Source organism: Enhydra lutris, unplaced genomic scaffold, assembly GCF_002288905.1.
Source record: "Enhydra lutris kenyoni isolate GAN:26980312 unplaced genomic scaffold, ASM228890v2 scaffoldscaffold8, whole genome shotgun sequence".
Classification (NCBI taxonomy): Eukaryota; Metazoa; Chordata; class Mammalia; order Carnivora; family Mustelidae; genus Enhydra; species Enhydra lutris.
Window position 1 is genome coordinate 16,312,294 of NW_019154092.1, and position 22,779 is coordinate 16,335,072.

The following is a 22,779-nucleotide window of genomic DNA, read 5'->3' on the forward strand; positions in this document are numbered from 1 at the left end:
ATTAAGGAGTCAATCCCATTTACAATTGCACCCCAAACCATAATATACCTAGGAATAAACTTAACCAAAGAGGCAAAGAATCTGTACTCAGAAAACTATAATGTACTCATGAAAGAAATTGAGGAAGACACAAAGAAATGGAAAAACATTCCATGCTCATGGATTGGAAGAACAAATATTGTGAAAATGTCTATGCTACCTAAAGCAATCTACACATTTAATGCAATCCCTATCAAAATACCATCTATATTTTTCAAAGAAATGGAACCAATAATCCTAAAATTTATTTGAAACCAGAAAAGTCCCTGAAAAGCCAGAGGAATGTTGAAAAAGAAAGCCAAAGTTGGTGGCATCACCATTCCAGACTTCAAGCTCTATTACAAAGCTGTCATCATCAAGACAGTATGGTACTGGCACAAAAACAAACACATAGATCAATGGAACAGAATAGAGAACCCAGAAGTGGACCCTCAACTCTATGGCCAACTAATCTTCAACATAGCAGGAAAGAAAGTCCAGTGGAAAAAAGACAGTCTCTTCAATAAATAGTGTTGGGAAAATTAGACAGCCACATGCAGAAAAATGAAGCTAGACCATTTCCTTACACCACACACAAACATAGACTCAAAATGGATGAAACACCTCAATGTGAGACAGGAATCCATCAAAAATCCTTGAGGAGAACACAGGCAGCAGTCTCTTCTTCCTCAGTCGCAGCAACTTCTTCCTAGAAACATCGCCAAAGGCAAAGGAAACAAGGGCAAAAATGAACTATTGGGACTTCATCAACATCAAAAGCTTTTGCACAGCAAAGGAAACAGTCAACAAAATCAAAAGACAACTGACAGAATGGGAGAAGATATCTGCAAATGAGATATCAGATAAAGGGCTAGTATCCAAAATCTATAAAGAACTTATCAAACTCAACACCCAAAGAACAAATAATCCAAACAAGAAATGCGCAGAGGACATGAACAGACATTTCTGCAAAGAAGACATCCAGGTGGCCAACAGACACATGAAAAAGTGCTCCACATCACTCGTCATCAGGGAAATACAAATCAAAACCACAACGAGATACCACCTCACACCAGTCAGAATGGCTAAAATTAACAAGTCAGGAAACGACAGATGTTGGAGAGGATATGGAGAAAGGGGAACCCTCCTACACTGTTGGTGGGAATGCAAGCTGGTGCAGCCACTCTGGAAAACAGTATGGAGGTTCCTCAAAAAGTTGAAAATAGAGCTACCCTATGACCCAGCAATCACACTACTGGGTATTTACCTTCAAGATACAAAAGTAGTGATCCAAAGGGTCACGTGCACCCGAATGTTTATAGCAGCAATGTCCACAATAGCCAAACTATGGAAAGAACCTAGCTGTCCATCAACAGATGAATGGATAAAGAAGAGGTGGTATATATATATATATGTATATATATACATATATATATATATATATACAATTGAATATTATGCAGTCATCAAAAGAAATGAACTCTTGCCATTTGCGATGATGTGGATGGAACTAGAGGGTATTATGCTGAGCGCAATAAGTCAATCAGAGAAAGACAATTATCATATGATCTCCCTGATATGAGGAATTTGAGAGGCAGAGTGGGGGGATCTGGGGGGTAGGGAAGGAAAAAAAATGAACCAAGATGGGATCGGGAGGGAAACAAACCATAAGAGACTCTTAATCTCACAAAATAAACTGAGGGTTGCCGGGAGGTGGGGGGGTAGGGATAGGGTGGCTGGGTTATGGACATTGGGGAGGGTATGTGCTATGGTGAGGCTGTGAAATGTATAAACCTGGTGATTCACAGACCTGTACCCCTGGGGCTAATAATACATTATAGGTTTATAAAAAAATTTTTTTAATTATTTTTTTTTAAAAAAGACTATCTGGATGATAAATGTGAATGAACCCAGTTAAGGCCTTTATATAAATTTTAAGATCTGGTGGCCAAGTATGGAGATCTACTCTTCTTGCTGCCATCCAAGTCAAACTTCATATATAAGTTCCCTTGCCTATTAAACCTGCCACCTACCAATCTGGAATGGCCTGCCTATTTCTTCAATCTTTTCTGCCCTCCTTCTGTGGGGATCAGTTTCAGATTACAAATGGCAAGCTACGGAGGAGCCTGTGACCAAGCCAGCATCTTTGTCTTGTTCCTGAGCTTAGAGGAAGAGCTGTCATCTTTTCACCATTAGGTATGATAGCTGTGGGCTTTTCATATACGACCTTTATTATGTTGAGGTAAATTCCTTCCATACCTAATTTATTGAGAGTTTTTATCATGAAAGGATATTGAATTTTTGACTATCAAATGTTTTTTCTGCATCTATTGAAATTATCATGTGATTGTTATCCTTCATTCCATTAAGGTGGTATATTTATTACATTTATTCATTTGCATGCATTGAACTATCCTTGCATCCCAGGAATAAATTCCACTTGGTCGTGGTGTATAATCCTTTCAGTGCTATTGAATTTGGTTTGTATTTTATAGTGGATTTTTGCATCTATCTTCATTAAGGATATTGACCTGTAGTTTTTCTTTCTTGTGGATCTTTCTCTGGTATTGGTATCAAGGTAATGTTGGTCTCATTTGGAAGTGTTCCCTCCTCTTCAATTATTTGGAAGAATTTGAGGATTGGCATTAATTCTTTAAATGTTTGGTAAAATTCACCAGTAAAACCATCTGGTCCTGGGCTTTCGCTTATTGGGAGGTTTTTTGATTATGGATTTAATCTCCTTACTAGTAACAGGTCTGATTAGACTTTATTTCTTCATGATTCATTCTTGGTAAGTTTCATGTTTCTAGTAATTCATTCATTTCTTATAGATTATCAGGCTTGGTGGTGTCTAATTGTTCATTATAGTCTCATGATCCTTTTTATTTCTATGACATCGATTGCAAAGTCTTCTCTTTCATTAATTTGATGTTGAGTCTTTTTTTAGTCTAGCTAAGGGTTTGTCAATTTTATCTCTTAAAAAACCAACTCTTAGTTTCATTGATTTTTTTTTCTATTGTTTTTCTATTCTCTATTTCACTTAATTTCAAAGTCATTCAAAGGTCCTCCTTTTCCAGGGCACCTGGGTGGCTCAGTCTGTTAAGCATCCGACTCTTGGTTTTGGCTCAAGTCATGATCTCAGGGTCCTGGGATCGGCCCTACCTTGGGCCACATGCTTGGCAGGGAGTCTGCCTGAGATTCTTTCCCTCTACTTCTGCTCCTTCTCCCACTCGCACTCTCTCAAACAAATAAAATTTTAAAAATCTTCCATTTCCAATTCCATTTACACCTTTGTCAAAAATCAAGTGGCCAACTGTCTGAGTCTATTTTTCGACTCTCTTCTGTTTCTCTGGTCTACTTTTTTATCCTTATTATTTTATTGACATCATTACAATAGTTTTATAGAAAATCTCCAAATCTGGTCATGTAATTCCTCTTTGTTCTTCAAGATTATCTTAGCTACTTTAAATCCTTTGGCTGTCTTTGTAAATGTTAAAATCTGCTTACCAATTTCTACAAAATATTTGCTGGGATTTTTTATTAAGATTTTACTGAACCAATTCAACAACTGGTCAAATTGATCAATTTGGAAGACCATTTTGGAAAGAATTGATACCTTTTCAGTACTGAATCTTCAAATCCATCCACATCATTCATCTTTTCATTTATTCATGTCTTCTTTATCTTAGCAATGTTTTAAAATTTTTACATTTTTTAATTAAATTCATTCCTAGGTATTTGATGGGGTTTATGCTATTAAAAATGGTATTTATTTTAAACTTTATTTTCCAAACTTTTAAGAATACTACAAAGAAAGAAAACTAGATTGATCTTATATCCTGTAATCTTGCTAAACTCACTTATTAGTACTAATATTCATTTTAATATACTTTTTAATACCTTTAAATTTCCTACACTAAAAAAAAAATCATACCATTTGCAGATAAAGACAGCAGTATTTCCTCCTTTTGAATTCTTGTCTTTTGTCGTTTTTTTTTTTCTTGTGTTAATACATTGTCTAGGACCTTCATTATAATGTTGAATAAGAGTGATGATTGTGAACATCATTATCTTCCAGATTTTAGGGGTAAAGATTTCCATATTTTACTATTATTATGTTAGCTGAAGATTTTTTTTAAAGATTTTATTTATTTGACCACAAGTAGGCAGAGAGGCAGGCAGGGCGGGGGGGCGGGGAAGCAGGCTCCCTGCTGAGCAGAGAGCCCTATGTGGGGCTCAATCCCAGGACCCTGAGATCATGACCTGAGCTGAAGGCAGAGGCTTTAATCCACTGAACCACCCAGATGCCCTTAGCTGAAGATTTTTAAAAACACCTTTTATCAGATTGAACATTTTCTTTTTATTCCTAGTTTGCGGATTTTTTTTTTTAATTATGAATGGATGTTGAGTTTTATCATTTTTCCTGTATCTATTGAGATGCTTATATTTTTTCTCCTTTATTTTTTAAAATTTTTTTAATTTTTTTATTAACATATAATGTATTATTAGCCCCAGGGGTACAGGTCTGTGAATCGCTAGGTTTACACACTTCACAGCACTCACCATAGCACGTACCTTCCCCAATGTCCATAACCCAACCACCCTCTCCCTCCCCCCCACACCCCCGGCAACCCTCAGTTTGTTTTGTGTTTCTCCTTTATTCTGATAACATGGTGCTATATTTCAAATATTAAACCAAATATATATATTTCAAATATTTATGAAATATAAATATGAAATATATTAATAATAATATTAAACTAAACTTATATTCCTTACTTGCTAATGATGTACTCACTCACCTTTTGATATATTGCTGGATTTGAGTTTTTTCTTTTGGGACTTTTGTATCTAAGTTCATAAGGGACATTAGTCTGTAATTTTATTTTCTTACAATGTACTTCTAAAACTGAAATCAAAATTATGCTAGGCTCATAAAACAAGTTGGCAAATGTCTATTCGTGGTTCATTCTCTAAAAGATCTTGGTGTAAAATTACTTCTTGTATAATAAAATTTACCAGTGGAGCCCTCTAGACCTGGAGTTTGCTCCCCAGAAATGTTTTTATTACACATTCAATTTCTTTAACAGAAATAGCACTATTTATATGTCTTATTTCTTTGTCAGTTTTGGTAACTTGTGTTTCACAAAAAATTTCCAAAATTTAAAAAGTTGTCAGATTTACTGCCTCAAAAATGTAGGAGAAAGCATTATGAAGGGATTATTAGGTAGTTAATGTTACTTTGACTTTCATGATTTTGTGACATCTGTAATGGATTGTCATTTTTTCCCCTCATTCCAAGTAAATATTCACTTCATATCTAATTTTGTATTTGTAATTTTGAATTACAAAATTTGTAATTTTGTGTTATTCTCCTTAAAGACCAAACTGTATAAACTTCAGGCTCGATCCATCCCTCCTTTTATGTATATCTATTTTTGTCTGTACCATAATTTTTAATTTACTAGATATACATGTGTGTATACTTAAACATATGCTTATTCTCTTTCTCCATCTAAAACATACACACACACACACACACACACACACACACAGGAGAACATTTGGGGTGGAGCAGGAGAGGGGGAGAGGGAGGAAGAGGAGAATGAGGGGAGAAGAGAAGGGAAGGAATGAGATTTTGTAGTTTTCCAGTCTTCTAACTCTTGTAAATTTGAACTTTTTTTTTTTTCTTATTATCTTCTCCAGTGATCTAGGGGTATACATACTATCTTAGATTCTACTAAGGGTTATCATTTAGGTTTTTAAAATCTATATAATTTAATGTATTTTTTTAACTTGGCTAAGACCCAACTAAATAGTTTTATTTTGGCTCCCCTTATGTATGATTAAGAATTCAGCACATTTTCTCCCTTATATGGACATCCTTGGTCCTGCCTCCTATCCCCTGGACCTGCTTTTTACTCTCGTCACTGCTGACGGCCAGCTCTGCACAGTGATTCACCTCGGCTGTATCATACATCTTTTTCTGCCTCAAGGTTTCTCCAGTATTGCGCTATTTCAAGAACCCCTGTGGGAACACTCTATATGCTCCTGCATACACAACAGCAATGGCCTGTAAGTCAGCCTTTGATGACTAGAGATTCGAAGTCAGTGCATAAATGCCTTTCTCCCATTTTGGGGGGGCAGGCAATTTGGAGGCATGTTATATACAGCTTCTCAAAAGATTCCAGTGCCATGGACCTCCATTCACCTACAGCAGTGACTGATGATACTATAAGGTAGTTTTCTGATGGCCTTTTCCTCCTCTGTTTGATTCTCCCTACTTCAACTGCTTCCCTGGATCACATTTCAAATAATTTATATGGACAGGAGTTGGCTTACTTTGGGGCTTAAGCCAAACCAAAACACTCTTTTTCCATCCCCCTCCCAAACTTCCCAAGCTCTGTTAAGATAAACTGAGGTCTTAGCATCACCAATATCACAGAAGAGGAATCCTATTTATGAGATCACTTCCTGCTCATGTAATGATAGGCTCCTATTCATGTCTACAGCCATTCAGGAAGGGGCATGCCTACTACTTGCCTGTGCAACCAGAAAAAAGATCTACCACCGCTCTGAGGCAAAAATCCAAATACAGACTTCACCTGTACCTCATGGGAGGCAAGTAAGGCACATACCTGCTAGGTCATAATCTCCAGTGCACTGGATCCTTTGTCAATCCACCCTATTCACAACATCCGAGGGGTGGCCCTGCCTCCTCTTTGTGGGATTGAGAAATAAAAAGAAAACTAAACAATAACTTAAACTGTTGTAGATGAGCTCCTGCATTAATTCAGTCTCTCTAACAGCAAATAAAAGAAATACAACTGCAAACAGCCTTAAACTATTACAAAAGGGAATTATTTGTGTGAAGACGGTACTGAAGCAGTCACCTGATATGAAAAAGAGCAGTGCTCTGACTCTTCTGCAATTAATCTTTTCCCAACACTTTCCCATCCTCTCTCCTCACTGCATCTCTCCTTCCCAACTAACATCTTTTTCCTCCTCTTTCCATTTCCTATAGCCCAGCTCTCAGCACTGTTTCTGTGTGTTGGCCTCATTTGCTCTTTTGGCAGATCGGCTCAGTCCAAGTGATAAGGAAGATGGCAACATTAGCTCAAAATTCACCACAGCCCCTGAGGTGACAGGAATCGTACTGGACAGCCAGAAGGGCCAATGGATATCATCCCACTGTCTGTCTGGCATCCAAAGACCCTTTCCAATTGAAGGGAAATCCCCAATGGGGCTCACTACTGAAGCTGAAAGCAAGGAGGGCCAGGTATCACTTTTCCTCTTTTCTGGAAGCTAGAACATGAACAGAAGAGCTGAGTAGAGCCACTCAGATACTCCCAGCCATGATTTCAGACCTAGAGGAAGAGGTGCAAAGTTTGAGGACTAGAGGTGATGCAGGACAGCTGCAGCGGCATGGTGTGGTGGTGAGTGCTCCGCGACGTGATGGCAAGTGTCTATCGACCACAGAAACCAGGAACAGAGCCAAACCACCAAAGATGGCATTAGTAGGGGCATCTTAAGACTGATGGTATATATATATTTAAAGATTTTATTTCTTTGAGAGAGAGAGAGCAAGCAGTAGCAGAAAGGAAGGGCAGAGGGAGAGGGAGAAGCAGCACCACTGCCCGCCCCCCCCCGCCCAGCCAAGGAGCCCAACTTGGGGTAGGGCTTAATCCCTGGACCCAAGATCACAACCAAAGCCGAAGGCAGATGCTTAACCAACTGAGCCACCCAGGTGCCCCAAGACTGATGCTATGTCTTGCTTCCATTGAGGTCTGCCCAAGCTTCATCTCTAGCCTTTGTTGTATTAACTTCTGGATACCCTTCCAAAAAATTACTTTATGAAACACTAACCAGAGTAGGTTTCCCTGTTGTTTATAAAACTCTAGTGACAGACATATTTTCCAGACACAGAAGAACAATTTTAAAGAGTTGCTACTAGCTAAGCCATCATACGCCCACCACTGTTTTGTCTGTTAAAAAATGGAGTGAAGGTGGGTGGGAATGGCAAGTCAGGAATGGGAAACATAGGGGCTGAACAGCCCTTGCAATAGTTCTTAGAACTGAGCCATCTTGACCTTCATTTATAAACATGAATCCATAATGAAAAATCACCAGTAACATGAAGGAAATCAGATGCTCCACAGAGTGAAAGCAATGTGGTCAACAAAAGCAAAGGACCCTCTGAAACAATTAATGCAAACAATAGAGAACTTTCAAAACAAACTTTTATGTGTTCAATAAGATTCCAGAAGGCTAGAGTATACCATAGAGGAGAATGAAACTCCAGTGAAATACAAGGTCCTGAATAATTTGGTCCTGTCCATGTCTCCAACCTCGTTGTCCACTGCTTTCCATACTGTTCCCACGAAGCTGCCTTTCGGTTCTTAAATATGCTAACCTCCTTCCTAACACGAGGCCATTGCGCACACTGCTCCTTCTACCTGGGATGTTCTTTCTTACCTTCCCCTTCCAAGTCCCACTCTCAAAAATACAACTAATGCCTTTCCAACCTTTTAAGTTTTGGCTTTCATATGACTCCCTCAGAGAAGCCTTTTTTGACAACTCTATTTATATCCAGCTCAAGCACTATCTGCCTGAGTCTCACACTCCTTTGATTCTGAGTGACCATGGGCTAAGTTACTTCAGCGCCGTTCAAGCTCTTCCCTATAGACTGGGAATAATAAAGAGTAAACCTCCTAAGTTTGCTGGGAAAATTAAGGGAGTTCACAGATGCAAAGCACTTAGAATTGGAGCACACAACCACACTCAGTAGACGCTATAATTCCCTGCATGGCATTTATCACCAAATGAAATTGTTACATTTTTATTTACTTTTTAAAAAAATCTGCTCTTCTGCAGAATCACAGCTCCATGAGGGCAATAACTCTTATGTTTTGTTCACAGTGCCTTGTTCATATTTATTTGTTGAGAATAAACAAATGAAAATATTTTCTAAAAATGAATGAATAAAACATGATTATATGAATACCCTAGGATACTGTTGTGGCCCTGGAAATGTTCCACTCAGATCTTTTTGCTTTAGGGAGCACACATGACTGACAGCCCTTGCTGCTAACGTCTGGATCCACCACACTGGCATGGAGGCCAGACTTTCGGAGGGCTGCTTCTAGTCAATGACTGAGCATGGCAGAGGTCCTAGTTCAGGCTCATTCCAGAAAACTGCAAGACTCTTCTGACAAGAAGTTTGACGTGAGGACTCCTCATCGGCAAAGTCAGACCTTTCTTGGAGCTGCACTTCACTCAGAAACTTCCTACCTATGCCTCCCTCCTTCCCTCTTTCCTTCCATAGGTATCAGTCCCACCTTGTGGTCCAGAGGCTTTTCTGCCTGCTCCTGCTCCCTTCATAACAAATGCTTGCACGCTAATCCTATGCTGGTGTCTGCTTCTTGGTAGACCCAAACTACCACAGTCGGAACCTTCAGAAGCGCACCCCGAGGTGAGAATTTGTGGGCAAATCATTTAGCTGTTGTTGGGAGAAGCCAGTAAGGGAGGGAGAGAAAGAATCAGGACAAGAAAGGGGAACAAGTCCAACAACGGTACTATTTCATGCAAAATCTCTGCCTAACCCTGGAGGGAAGGTAGGCTTACCAGGGCAAGGAAGTCATCCATTCATCCATTTCTGTGACTTCTATTCTCACCTCGAATTATGCTCATCTGTGTGTTTCAACCAAGCTTACCACACAGGATTTTATAATGTACATTAGATAATGACATTTACAGTACTTAAAATTTAATAAAATACTACATATATAATCAATAATATTGTATTTGTGCCTGGTGGATAGGAGGCACACAATAAATATGTATTGAATGACTAGTACAATAGTAACAATATAAAATGCTTGAAAACTGCCAACACCCTATTAAAAAATACAATAGCCACATATAGTTTCCATATAATTCCTTTTTCCACAAAAATTAAGTCCCAAATATGTACAAAGTGCTATCCCTCTTCCATTTTTATACTTTACAGTTCCACTCCTCTCCAAATGCAGGAATCTCATTCTTTTTGCTCAGCTTTTCCTCTCAAACATCAGTTCTGTTTCAATCCACTCAAGTTACAAAGAGAAAAGGAAAGATGGCTAGGGTCCAGAACATGATCCAGCAAAAGCGGCAATCCAACATCCTAATGTAGCTGGTGAGCATTTCCTTAGGCCCAGACTAGAGGATAAAGAGAACAAAAGACTAAGCTGTCTCCTTGGTCCTTTTCTGTCATCATTCCAACAGTAAATTGAATCCCAGTGAAAGTACACCAAAGAAAAGAAGGGGAATCATGATGTGAATGCTTCAAATTTATCTAAGCCACCAAGCCTACAATTCTCATTGGAGGGTATTTGCTAAGGGAGGCAGTCCCTGTTCCACCTTACCTCGCTAAGAGAAACAGGTGCTCATTAATTATAAGTGAGATTGTTATGTGCCACTGGATGTCTGCCCTTTGAGCGTTATTACATACTTCTGAAAACTCATAATGTTTTGTTATGACAATATGATCCTCACCCTTAGTGGACTATAAGGAAATAATTTATGGGACAATAATTAGGCCTGTGGCTTGGTAATGATCCAAGAGTTAAGACTTGAGAAGAATACAGGCTCTGGGAATAAAGCTAGGCCCAATTCCCAAATTAGCTTTCTCTAGCCATGTGAGCTATGACAGAGGAACCTCTTTCCTATTATATAACTACAGGGAATATGGTTATAAAGAGTAGAAATACCACAAGAAAGTGTCATAAGGAGATACTAAAACTTGAGCATTATCTTTGACAATATAATATAGTGTAATGAGCATGAAATTTGGAATCAAAACTCCTGGGTAGTCTTACTTTGCTGACTGACTCTATCAAGAACCCTTAAGTTTGCTTCCTCATGGATGAATTAATTGTAGGATAATTGTATTGCCCACCTCAAAATATCATATAGAGGATCAAATGAGGTAATACAGTCAAGTGCATTTGGAATTCTAAAACATTTATTTACATGATCTAAATGCTACAGTATTTTTACTATAGTGGTTTTTGATGCATACCTTTCAAAAATGCATTCTCTACTTCTTGGCCTTACTGAATATAACCTTATTCTGAGTTTTCAAGATCATATCAATGTTTTTGATGTTTTTGCCTTTTTTTAAGCTATCTAGCACCATAATGGTACATTTTTAAACACAGGTTTTCTTTTTAAATTTTCATTGTGGTACAATATACATAAAATTTAGTATTTTAATCATTTTTAAGTGTACAATTCAGTGGCATTAAGTAATTCAGATTGTTGTGTAATCATTATGACTATCCATCTCTAGAACTTTATCATCCCAAGCTAAAATCTGCACCTATTAAACAATAAGTCCCTATTGTCACCTGATTACTTTTTTCCCATACTCTTTCATCTGGTATTGCTTCACTCATTAGCAGCAAAACATGTTCATTTCTCTCCACTCCAAAATTTACTGCCAGTAATAACTTGCTATAAAAGCTGTTTTTTAAAAAAGATTTTTACTTATTTGACAGAGCACAAGCATGGGGAGCAGTAGGGAGAGGGAGAAGTAGGCTCTTTGCATAGCAGGAAGCCCAATGCGGAGCTCAATTCCAGGACGAATCATGACCTGAGCCAAAGGCAGACACTTAACCAACTGAGCCATCCAGGCACCCCCTATAAAAGCCATTTTTAAAAAAAGATTTTATTTATTTATTTGACAGAGAGATCACAAGTAGGCAAAGAGGCAGGCAGAGAGAGTGGAGGTGAGTGGTAGGAAGCAGGCTCTCCGCCGAGCAGAGAGAGTGACGTGGGGCTCGATCCCGGGACCCCGGGACCATGACCTGAGCTGAAGGCAGAGGCCTTAACACACTGAGCCACCCAGGTGCCCCATAAAAGCCATTTTTAACCCCATAACATTCTTTGGCCTCAAACATTAATACAATTGAGTTCCAGCTGGACTCTTCAGCCCTCTTTCTGTGCAGAACCCAATAGTCAAAATGAATGGCTATCTTTCACTGTACCTTCTCTCTTCCACACTTCTGCTCATACCATTCCTTCCATTGGGAAGGTTTCTCCTATTCATTCTTTGCTACTCCCACCTACGTCTATTGGAATCCTTCAAGGTCCAGTTCATCCAGTCTATCTTCTCTGCAAAGCCTCCTTGACCACTACATATGGTATTGATTCTCTCTTTTGATCACTTATAGGAGCCATTATCTAAATTAGTCATGATAATAACCTTAGTTATTTCTTTTGGGTCAACTGGAGTTCCTCAAAAAAGAATTAAGCTATAGTACTCTGTTCATTCCATTATTTGTTCAAATATTTGTTATTCATTCAACAAATACTATCCACTGTGTACAAAGTGCCTAACAGATGTTTGCTGAATAAGCAAATAGAATTCTAAGTCACTGGGCTTTGATGAATGATTCAAGAAACTCCAGCTCTTCTTCTGTTTGAATTCTTGTAAAAAAAAAAAAAAAGACAAATTTATTTACCTTTCAGGTCTTAGTTGTGATCCAGATAGTTAATAATCATCTGTAATATAATAATAATCCTATTACATCATCTACCTATTCAATCAATTAATACCAGGTTTTTCAGCCAATTTGGAATTTAAGTCATACAAACTTGAATGATTCTGTTGATTCTAAAGAAGACTGTTATGCTTCAGGTAGCCACCATCGTTCACAATTCCCACTTAAGGGCAAGACTATGCAAAGTTATCTTTTGGTTAAGCTTCCTGTATTCTTGTTCGACGTCAATGAAGGGAGAAAGTACACAAGGAAGGGAATAAGAGCGTTTCGGTCGGTGTTGCTTTCCCCACAGCATAATTCCAACGGAGAAAGTTAACTGCCGCTTGGCTTTTCATCGGTCAAGCCTTTCCAGTGAGGAGACAAGGGAGGAATTTGCCTAGGAGAAAGGATGTTGCAAACGGTGCCTCTACCCTGGACGCGGTGCCACCCATTTAAAAAAAAAAAATACCGAGCATTGCATTCCTCTTTGGTCTTTCTCTTTCAGCCGAGTCCTCTATGTGCAGCAAAGTTAATGGATACCAAGATACTGATACTCATATTCCCACTGAAGCCACATTTGTTCTCAGTATTTCATTTGCGCTTTTCGACAGTTCTGTGAAACAGGCATTATTTCTATTTCACAGAGGAGGGAACTGCTCCTAAGCTACAGAGCCCAATGAGCTGCACGGTGCATTAACTAACTGCTCAGCAAGGCAGTAGCTAAGACCACTCCCTCGGGGAGAATGACTGCAGTCCGGAGATCACCGGCACTGCCATCACTTCCCAAGCCGGAGGCACTCCCTGATAAACCACCTGCCCCGGATTCCCAGGCGGCGGTTACCTTCCCGAGAGACTCAGTAAGCCTTACTAGCCGTCATTCACCCAGCTTCCCCAATCAGGAAAATCACCGCAGGTGCGCGTCCCAGCCTATTCCCCGCCAGGCAGCACCGGAGCTTACAGGGCGAGGACGCCCATATGCCGTCACCCCAAAGGTTCTCCACGAATCCAGACTGACCACAGTGTGGTGGTTGACTCAGTCTTCCAACGGCGGCTGAACTCTCCCCACAGTAGCTCCCAGCTCCCAGCTGGCCCACCCCTTGGCTCACAGGCCGCTCTAGCCACCCACGGAGACACAATCTCGTTGCTCCCGCTTGACGTCATCCGCGGGCGCCGCAGCGCGGTGGCGGGCACGCGCAGCCGAGAAGATGTCTCCGACGCCGCCGCTTTTCAGTTTGCCCGAAGCGCGGACGAGGTTTACGGTGAGTGCGCGGTGGGCGGGTGGGGCCTTAACCCGGCTCTATCTTTTTCCTCCTCTCCCAGAAAATACCCGAATTTTGCCCTGGGGTAAAACGGGAACTGAGGTTGTACGGCGCGGTGTAGGCTCCTGGCCCCGTCGGGGGCTGGGAGGTGGGAAAGACGCATTACTTGCCTCTTCCGTGCGTCCTGTGCTGTCTGCCGCCGTCCTTCTGCTCGCACGTCTCTGAACCCGGCGTTTTGAGCGCCTTTGTGACCGGCGTGGAGGAGTCATCCGCAGACTACCTCCGGTGTGGTCGAGCTCTTCTGCAGTGCTCGCTTAGCCGGACAGGTGTCTCCAGAATTGCTTAAGAGTCAGGGCGCCTGTGGTTTTAGCCCAGAGAATTGGCTCCTGCCCCGCCTCTTAATCTGCCAGGTGGTGGTCCCGGCCCCTTACTCACCACCCTTTAAACCTCCATATCTCACTCCTAAGAGATTAACAAGGAGCTCCTGAGTAGGAAGAGGCAAACAAATCAGCTTGGGAATTGTTGCCGGCTGTCATTTTATTCTTAAACAATGAGGAAGAGTAGTTTGAGCATTTGGGGAAACGCCTTGCACAGCGTTTTCATGTTAGCTTATTTAACTCAGAATAGCACAGTGAAGTAGGCGAAGTTCTGTTAACCCTGGTGGATGAGATAGAGCTTGAGACCACATACACACACCCCCCGCCGCAAAAAGTAAGGTGATGTACTTCGCTGGTGTTTCTGACTTCAGGCCCAGTATTCTTTTTATGTTGCCCATCAGAGCATGAAGAAAACTGTTCTGAGTTGGTTGCCTGTATTTCTTTTCAGAATTTGCGCCAATATTTCGAGTCATGATTCAACTACTCAAATATTTAATTGTGCTTTCCTAGTTCTAGTAACGCCAGAGTAAAAAGTTTTCTTGTGTGCAGGTTATTTTTAAATTCCATACAATGAGGGTATGTTTGTTTGTTTGTTTGTTTGTTAACCAGGTTATATTTTGTTTATGCCTTCAGAGTCGTTTTCTTTCTGTGTATTTTGCTGTAATCCCTGGTGCTCTGAAATTCTGCTAAGTAACTACTAGAAATATCCAGTATTATATTAGTCTCCGAGGGGATTTGAGATTAGCTGGTGCAGTGGCTCTTAAGGTTCGGTGTGCAATGGAATCACTTGGAGATTCTGGTTCAGTAGGTCTAGAATGGAGCCTGAAAGCTGCATTTCTCCTAAGTTTCCAGGTAATGCCACTGCTGCTGTTAGTAATAAGCATCTAACATATCCCCCTTATTTAAGAGGAAACTGAAGCACAAGGAGGTAAGGAGATATGCCCAAGATTACACAGTCTGCTCTTGGCAGAGTCAGGAATGGACGTTTCCAGTGTAAATCAAATTCATGGGGGTAATGAGATGGCTTTCCAAGTGTATATGAATTTTCGCAGAATGAATTACTTTGCAAAATTTTTGTCTCTCATATTTCTTTTTTAAGGTTTTATTTTTAAATAATCCCTACACCTGAAGGGGGATTTGAACTTACAACCCCAGTGTCAAGAGTAACATGCTCTACCTATGAGCCAAAACCTCCTTTTTATTGTTTTGGATTTCAGTTATGACTAAGACAATTGGCACGTATACCTTGTTGACTATGTCAGGGACTGGGTTGATCGAACTAGAGAAGGGAGGGCTTGCAGTGGGTCTTGAAGAATGGATAGAATTTTCACGAGCAGGTGGGAAGAACAGTGAGTGAATACTTGATAGATAATGAAAAAGTAGGTAGACCTTAGTGGAGACTGTTAGGTGGTAGTGGGAAATAAGGTTGGATAGACTGAGGGAGATAACGTCAAGGACCTTGAGAGGGAGCTATGACATTTTAAAACCAAAGCTTATAAATAAGAGCATTGGTGGGGGAGGGAGGCAGAATACGCTCATGAATGTGATATTTAAAGAAATGGTAGGAGGAAAAGCCTGGAATGAGAAAGTCTAGTTGACAAGCTCTCATCAAGTTTAAAGTGATTAGAGTCTGTATTATTAAGTGGCATTTGAATAAGAATTACCAATAGAATGATAGGTAGTTTTTTCCCAAGTATAAGTGTTTCCAGTTAGACATACTGTTGATTAGTGATATTTTTCAGTAAATAATGAGCAAAAATCTTTCCACTTACATGCTATTTTTATTTTTCTAGAAGTCTACCAGAGAGGCCCTAAACAACAAAAATATCAAGCCATTGTTGAGTACCTTCAGCCAATTACCTGGCAGGTAAGGCATTGATATCCATAAAATACACTTGCCGAGATCTTTATACGTTACCTTAAGCTGTTTGAAAAATACAGGTGTCTTTTGTTTTTAATAGTGAAAATGAAAAAAAATGTACCCTTGACCAAGCTTTCAGAGGTGTTCTAGAAGAAGAAATTGTAAGTATGTTTTTCTTTACTGTTAAAATTTTGTTGCCAAATTAATCAGTGTTATTTTTTAAGTTGCTTTTATCCTCAGAGTGGATATTTATACAAGATTATTTTTTCTACAGTGAGCTTGCTACTTTGTGAAAGCTGATTTGCTCATAGCATAGGAATTATGTAATAGTTAAGATTTTGACAGCACAAGTATAATTTAAGGGTTTGGTTTCATGAATGAGCTCTCCAAGTGAATATAAGAAAAGTTGTTAGATTTTCCTGAGCAAGAACTGTATTTGAAGGTGGGCGCTCTCACATTGCTCTATAAACAGTGACACATTTTTTGGTAGCATCAAAGGTCTAGTCCAAGGATGTTCATCAAGGGAGCTGAGATTCTATGTCCTCATTTTCCTGTGGTATCCTCATCAGTTAGCATACAAAAATAACCAGAGTCTATCCAACTTGAGTAGAAAAATTTAACCTAAACATGAAAATTCTGAATTTATTTACCATTAGAGGGGCACCCAAAGGAAAGGAAAACTTTAAGCAGTTTATTCTTGGTTAAGTGAAGGTTGTGTCCCAAGAAGCTAGATCCTTTTTTAATGGCCAAATACAGCGTTCCTTTCTTTTGAACAGTTCTGTATCAAAACTTATTTTTGTCCTCCTCTTCAGACTTAGGCACTTACATGTTGTAAGGCCTTGGGCAAGTTACTTTGCTTTTCTGAGCCTCAGTTTCCTTTGTAAGAGGGAATATAACATTCTTTCAAGGTTGTGTAAAACAACACATAATGAACACTCAAAAAATACTAGTTTCTGTGATGTTACAGACTCTAAGTACTACCTCCCGTTTATTAAAACCTTTACTTAGACATATTGATGCACCAGTACAATTAATTCCCCAGCCCCTGCCTTTGCCCTGTGCCATTGATTGATATGGCCTCAGCACTTCTGTACTTGATTAGCTTGTAGCCATCATCATGCTAATGTAACCATCTTCCTAAGACCATTGGATTTTAAGTGAATCACCTTTTATTTATAATCACCCTTATTATTTACTGGATCTATTTTAACAATTAATGATTCTATTACTATTAGTCATTTTTTGTATTTTCATCTTAGAAAGTAATTTTGTTTTCTATAAGAAATATGTTTATCTTCTATTTCTTATGCTTTAATGTCAGAGGATGTGTTTGTATTGTTACCAAATTAGTCTTGACTCTGGCCCCTAAATCAAATTGTTTTTTCCTCTGTTGGTAGATAAATCACTCATCATGTGAAAACGTTTTAGCTATTATTTCTCTTGCTATTGGGGGAGTAACTGAAGGTAAGTACAGTGTTGTTTTTCTAAAGTAATCATGGACGTGACATGCTTTATTTAGAACTTATTCTCCCTATACCTCTCCATCTATTTGATTTTGTTCATTTTTCAAGTTCTGCCTACCACCTTTGCCAGGAAGTTGTCCCAATGAAATTAGCTCACACTTCCTCATCTCTAGCATACTGCACACATTTTGGCACTTTCTTTGTTCTCCAGTTGTTTCATTCATTCAGTAAATATTTATTGAGCATCTACTATGTGCCTGGTACTGAGGTAGGACTAAAAGATTCAATGGTAAAGAAAACATATCCTTGCCTATAAGGAGCTTTGTGGCTAATGGAGGAAATGGATGTGTAAATTTTTTACTGAGGTATGATTACTGTGAAGTGTGGTTGAAGTTTCTAAACTCTAAAGGAATAAGGAAAGCTGTAACAAGAGCTGGGATGTGAGGGTTGATGGATTGGTCAGGCAGAAAGAGAAGGAAATACATAGCTATGTAAAGGTGAGTTCAGTCTGGCTGAAGAGTTGGATGGAGCAGAAGGGTGAGAGGATGATGACTGTGGTGAGGAAGGAAACGGGAAGTAGCTTAGGGTCATTTGTGAAGGGCTTTGTATACCATGTTAACAGGGAACTGTGGAGGAGGAGTTAGATTGGGAGAGACTGCTGGCAGAAATACTAGTTAGGGGACTATTAAAATGGTTGCAGTGGCAGTGGAGGATAATTTCAAGAATAAAAAAGGGATATAGGAAGTACACAGTGCCTAACACATGGTAGGAGCTCATTAAATATTTGCAGAAAGAAGCAGTGAAGTGTAAAACATTGTTTATGTATTTATTATTTTGATACCTATTCCTACAAAAACTAGACCATTCAAGGTAAAAATGGTTTGCTGGTGTAGCAGCAAGCCATTCTGTGAACTTAAGCATAATTCATAAATTCTAACTTCACACATTAAACTTTTATACAAGATGTTCATTCATTCAGCATACCTGAATGGGTGCTGCAGTGGATGGTTCTTTGCCCAGTTTCTGTCAAACAGCAGTCTGCTTAGTTCATTGATTACCTTGATGTGTTACTCTTGTAGACTGGTAATATTTTTAACTCTTGAATTTGTACAGTCTATTTTTAGAACATTTACTTTATTTGAGAAAGATAAGGATTTCTGATTAAAGCTTAGATGCTTTTTTCTTTTAATTGGATGGGAAAAAGTCCTTCTGGAAAGAGATTATTATTGTATTCTTTATGTGACATGTTTTCAAATTATCCATAAATATGTTTTGTTGAATTCAACTCAGCAGATATTTATTGAGCTTCTGTTTAGTGTCAGACACTCTCCTGCTTAAAAAGTACAAAAATGCCTGCCCTCAGAAAGCTCGTGTCTACCTAAAAATAAACAAGATATGATAAATGCTATAATTTATTTATACTGTGCTTTTCAGAAGTGTAGATGGGCTGGCCTGTTGAAAAGTATCAGGAGTTTTTTTTAGATATACTGATATTTACTGTGTGCTTTGAAAGATGGAGCAGGAATTTGCCTTGTGATAGGAAGAAGACTGAATAGACAGAAAAAAGCATTGTATACAAAACCATGGAAGTATCAACATAGAGGGTGCTTGGGAACTGAAGAGAGAGTATCTGTGGACAAGGTTAAGGTGAAGCAAAGAGGGCGTGCAGAGGCTGGGGCGCATGCAGGTTGTGAAAATGCTGGGGAATCACACTATAGTCCAGTTCATCAGAGTCATCCGTGAATCTCTATTTTTAAATGAGATTGCAAAGCCTGAGCTTAGTTTTACTGAATCAGAATCTTGGGAGTGGAATATAGCTAATTTTCTTAATTTATATAATTAAACATGAGTTAATTTATGTCAAACTATGCTTCAACTACAGGCAGGAGTATACCTCTCAAAGCAGGCATTAGGTCAAACAGGGCATATAGTATCTCAGAACCTTCAGTGGTGAGGGAGTTCAGCAGATGTCTGCTCTCATCTCTGGTTTTCCTTCTCCCCTCTGTAATGTCCGTGGCAGGTGGTCATCTAGCATCTGTGCCAATTGATGGGGCTTACTGTTTTGATTTCTATTAGATAGTCTTGTCAGGTTTCCCTTAAACTGAGTTGCAATCTGCTTCTTTATGCCACCCACTGGTTCTTGGCAATTTCCCTCACATCACATTCCAGATGTGATCATATCAGTGCAGAGTGGAGCTGGATATATTACTTCGTTTTTTTGAACATACTATATTAACTGCAGTGTTTGGGGCTTACAGTGCTCCCCCAATATTTTCTTTGCATACCACGCTTAAAAGGCTACTTTTCTTAAACACTTAATGAAGTGTTAGTGTTACCTTTAAATAGAATAAGCAGGGAGATGAAATTATGTTTAGCTAGTCCAAATGACTTTTTCTTTAAAAAATGTTTTAATTTATTGCTTTAATGACTTTTGAAATACAACTTTTTACTATACCATTCTTTCCCCTGAAAGAGTGCTTTTATTTTAAATGTTTATTAGTTGAAATCAGTATCAGACTTTTTTATTATCTTTTTTGAAGGTAAATCACAAAGATATTTAGCAACATTATGGAACATTTGGAAATGAGCATAGGGAAAATATGATTCATAATTCCTCTACTTTAAAAAACTACCATTCATTTTGGTATATGTTTTTAGTTTCTCTAGTCTTTTTAAAAATTACCTTTATTGTTGTAACCATAATATACGTACAGTTTTGAATCCTGCCTTTTTCACTTAACATTATATCATAAGCATTTTCCAAGTTATTATAGTCGTCATAACCATCGTTTTTAATTGGCTGCATTATATTCTTTTGAATAGCTTAGTGGTGAAGAAAACAGACTGTGGAGCCAGACTGCCTGGGTTCGTATCCCAGCTCTACCACTTACTGGCTCTATGGCCTTGGGCAAGTTATTTAACTTCTCTGTGTCTCAGTTTTCCCATTCTGTAAACTGGAGGTGATATTATCTGCCTCTTAAGGTTATAAGGATTAAATATGTTAGTATACGTAAAGCACTTAGTGTGCCTGACATATAGTAAATGCTCTAGAAGTGTTAATCAAGAATTATCATCATCATTATTATTGAGTGCACATACCAAAATTTACCTAAGTATGTCCCATTTGGGGACTTTTAGGTTGCTTCCATTTCTTGTCTCTTAAAAATTTGTTAGGAGTGACTAAGTGTACTATTAAGATATTCTTCAGAATTATTTTGCATGGGCTATTTTACTGTACAGTTTTTTTTTAAACTTTTAAATTGGCTTGTGCTCCACTTGAAGGTATTTGTACCGCCTCTACACCTTTTGTATTGTTGGGAGATGTTTTGGATTGTCTTCCTTTGGATCAGTGTGACACAATATTCACTTTTGTGGAAAAAAATGTTGCTACTTGGAAATCAGTAAGTGTCTTCGTTTCTTTTTCTGCTAACATCTTTCTGTAGATCCAGAGTTCAGAAGATAGATTTTTTTTTTTTTTGGGGGGCTTATATTTTAGTATTGCTGACTGCCAAAAATTTGTCCTTCTGAGGGAATTGTATTGCTGTCTTGAGGGTCCAAGTTAAGAGTCATGGTGTAGAAAACGTTGAAGTGCAAAATTTGACTGAGTAGAACAATTAATTTGAAAATGCACACTTTCACGTGTTTAAAACAGTTATTTAGTATCATGTTTTATTATATACATGAAAATGTATTTAATTAAAAATGCTGGGATGCCTGGGTGGCTCAGTTGGTTAAGCAGCTGCCTTCGGCTCAGGTCATGATCCCAGCGTCCTGGGATCGAGTCCCACATCGGGCTCCTTGCTCGTCAGGGAGCCTGCTTCTCCCTCTGCCTCTGCCTGCCATTCTGTCTGCCTGTGCTCGCTCTCTCTCCCTCTCTCTCTCTGACAAATAAATAAATAAAATCTTTAAAAAAAAAAAATGCTATTTGTGGGGAAAACAGTGAAAGTGGCATAGTAGACTCAGTGTATGTCAGTATTTAATATCGTACTTGCTGTGACTTATTGAAGAGTTCAAAACTTCTGAATGGTAATAGTACTTTCTGTCTTAATTTCAGAACACATTCTATTCTGCTGGGAAAAACTATTTACTACGTATGTGCAATGGTAAGTAGTTCAGTTGTAAATGATTGTTTTTTAAAACAAATGTTTTTTTTCTTTTTTTTAATTTAATTTAATTTAATTTTTTTGTGTGTGTTCCAAAATTCATTGTTTATGTGTTTAAAAAAAAAAACAGGTGGTTGAATTAAACACAAGTGATAAAATTTTAAAAATAGATTAATGTCTTCATTTTTAAATAATGGACTGATTTATTACAACTGATCATTCCCTTTAAATTGAACTGTTCCTGGGGTACCTGGGTGGCTCAGTGGATTGAGCCTCTGCCTTCGGCTCAGTTATGGTCAGGTCAGGTCATGGTCTTAGGGTCCTAGGATCGAGCCCCACGTCAGGCTCTTTGCTCAGCAGGGAGCCTGCTTCCCCTTCTCTCTCTGCCTGCTTGTGATCTCTCTCTCTCTGTCAAATAAATAAAATCTTAAAAAAAAAATTAAACTGTTCCTGTTGTGGGTGTAAACTTAAAACCAAAAAAAAATTCAGTAAAGTTTATCTTGCCCATGCTAAATTCATTTTATTCCTGATTTTTTTTTTAAGATTTTATTTATTTATTTATTTGTCGGCGGGGGAGGGGGGCGGAGAACACAGGCAGAGTGGCAGGCAGAGGCAGAGAGAGAAGCAGGCTCCCCGCTGATCAAGGAGCCCGATGCGGGACTCGATCCCAGAACCCTGGGATCATGACCTGAGCCGAAGGCAGCCGCTTAACCAACTGAGCCACCCAGGCGTCCCCCTGATTTTTTTTTTTTTTTTTTTTTTACTCCTGATTTTTTTTAATGCTTTTTTGGAACAATAGTTTGTACTACCAATTTTGATGACTGCTTTAGGAAAATACTCTTGACAGACTAACAAATCTGGGTATAGTTATAATAAACATAGAATGATTTCCTATAACCTTCATTTCCATATATTGTTAGACCTCCTGAGAAGATTATCAAAATCCCAGAATACAGTCTTCTGTGGACGAATTCAACTCTTTTTGGCCAGGCTTTTCCCTTTATCTGAGAAATCAGGTAAGCTTTTATACATTAATTAATGCTTTGAAGGAAAATCTTTTTCAGTTTTTAATGGATTAGAAGCTGCTCTGATGACACAATGATGTGTGATTATATGTGATGATCCAATACAGGTAACCCTTAAAGTCATTGATTTTTTTTTTTTTTGGAAGTATAGT

The 22,779-nt window shown here is 38.8% G+C and overlaps 1 protein-coding gene across 1 annotated transcript in view; it reads left to right on the forward strand.

Annotated features, from left to right (window-relative positions):
• The first annotated feature begins 13,659 nt into the window (after positions 1 to 13,659).
• LOC111142540 (THO complex 1) overlaps positions 13,660 to 22,779 on the forward strand; it is a 53,275-nt gene continuing 44,155 nt past the window's right edge. Inside the window, exons 1-7 of the mRNA XM_022495799.1 lie at positions 13,660 to 13,798; positions 15,969 to 16,042; positions 16,137 to 16,197; positions 17,434 to 17,500; positions 20,782 to 20,900; positions 21,554 to 21,602; positions 22,523 to 22,618. Coding sequence (XP_022351507.1) covers positions 13,745 to 13,798; positions 15,969 to 16,042; positions 16,137 to 16,197; positions 17,434 to 17,500; positions 20,782 to 20,900; positions 21,554 to 21,602; positions 22,523 to 22,618 — 520 coding nt within the window. The 5' untranslated portion in view covers positions 13,660 to 13,744. The remainder of the gene's footprint in view (positions 13,799 to 15,968; positions 16,043 to 16,136; positions 16,198 to 17,433; positions 17,501 to 20,781; positions 20,901 to 21,553; positions 21,603 to 22,522; positions 22,619 to 22,779) is intronic.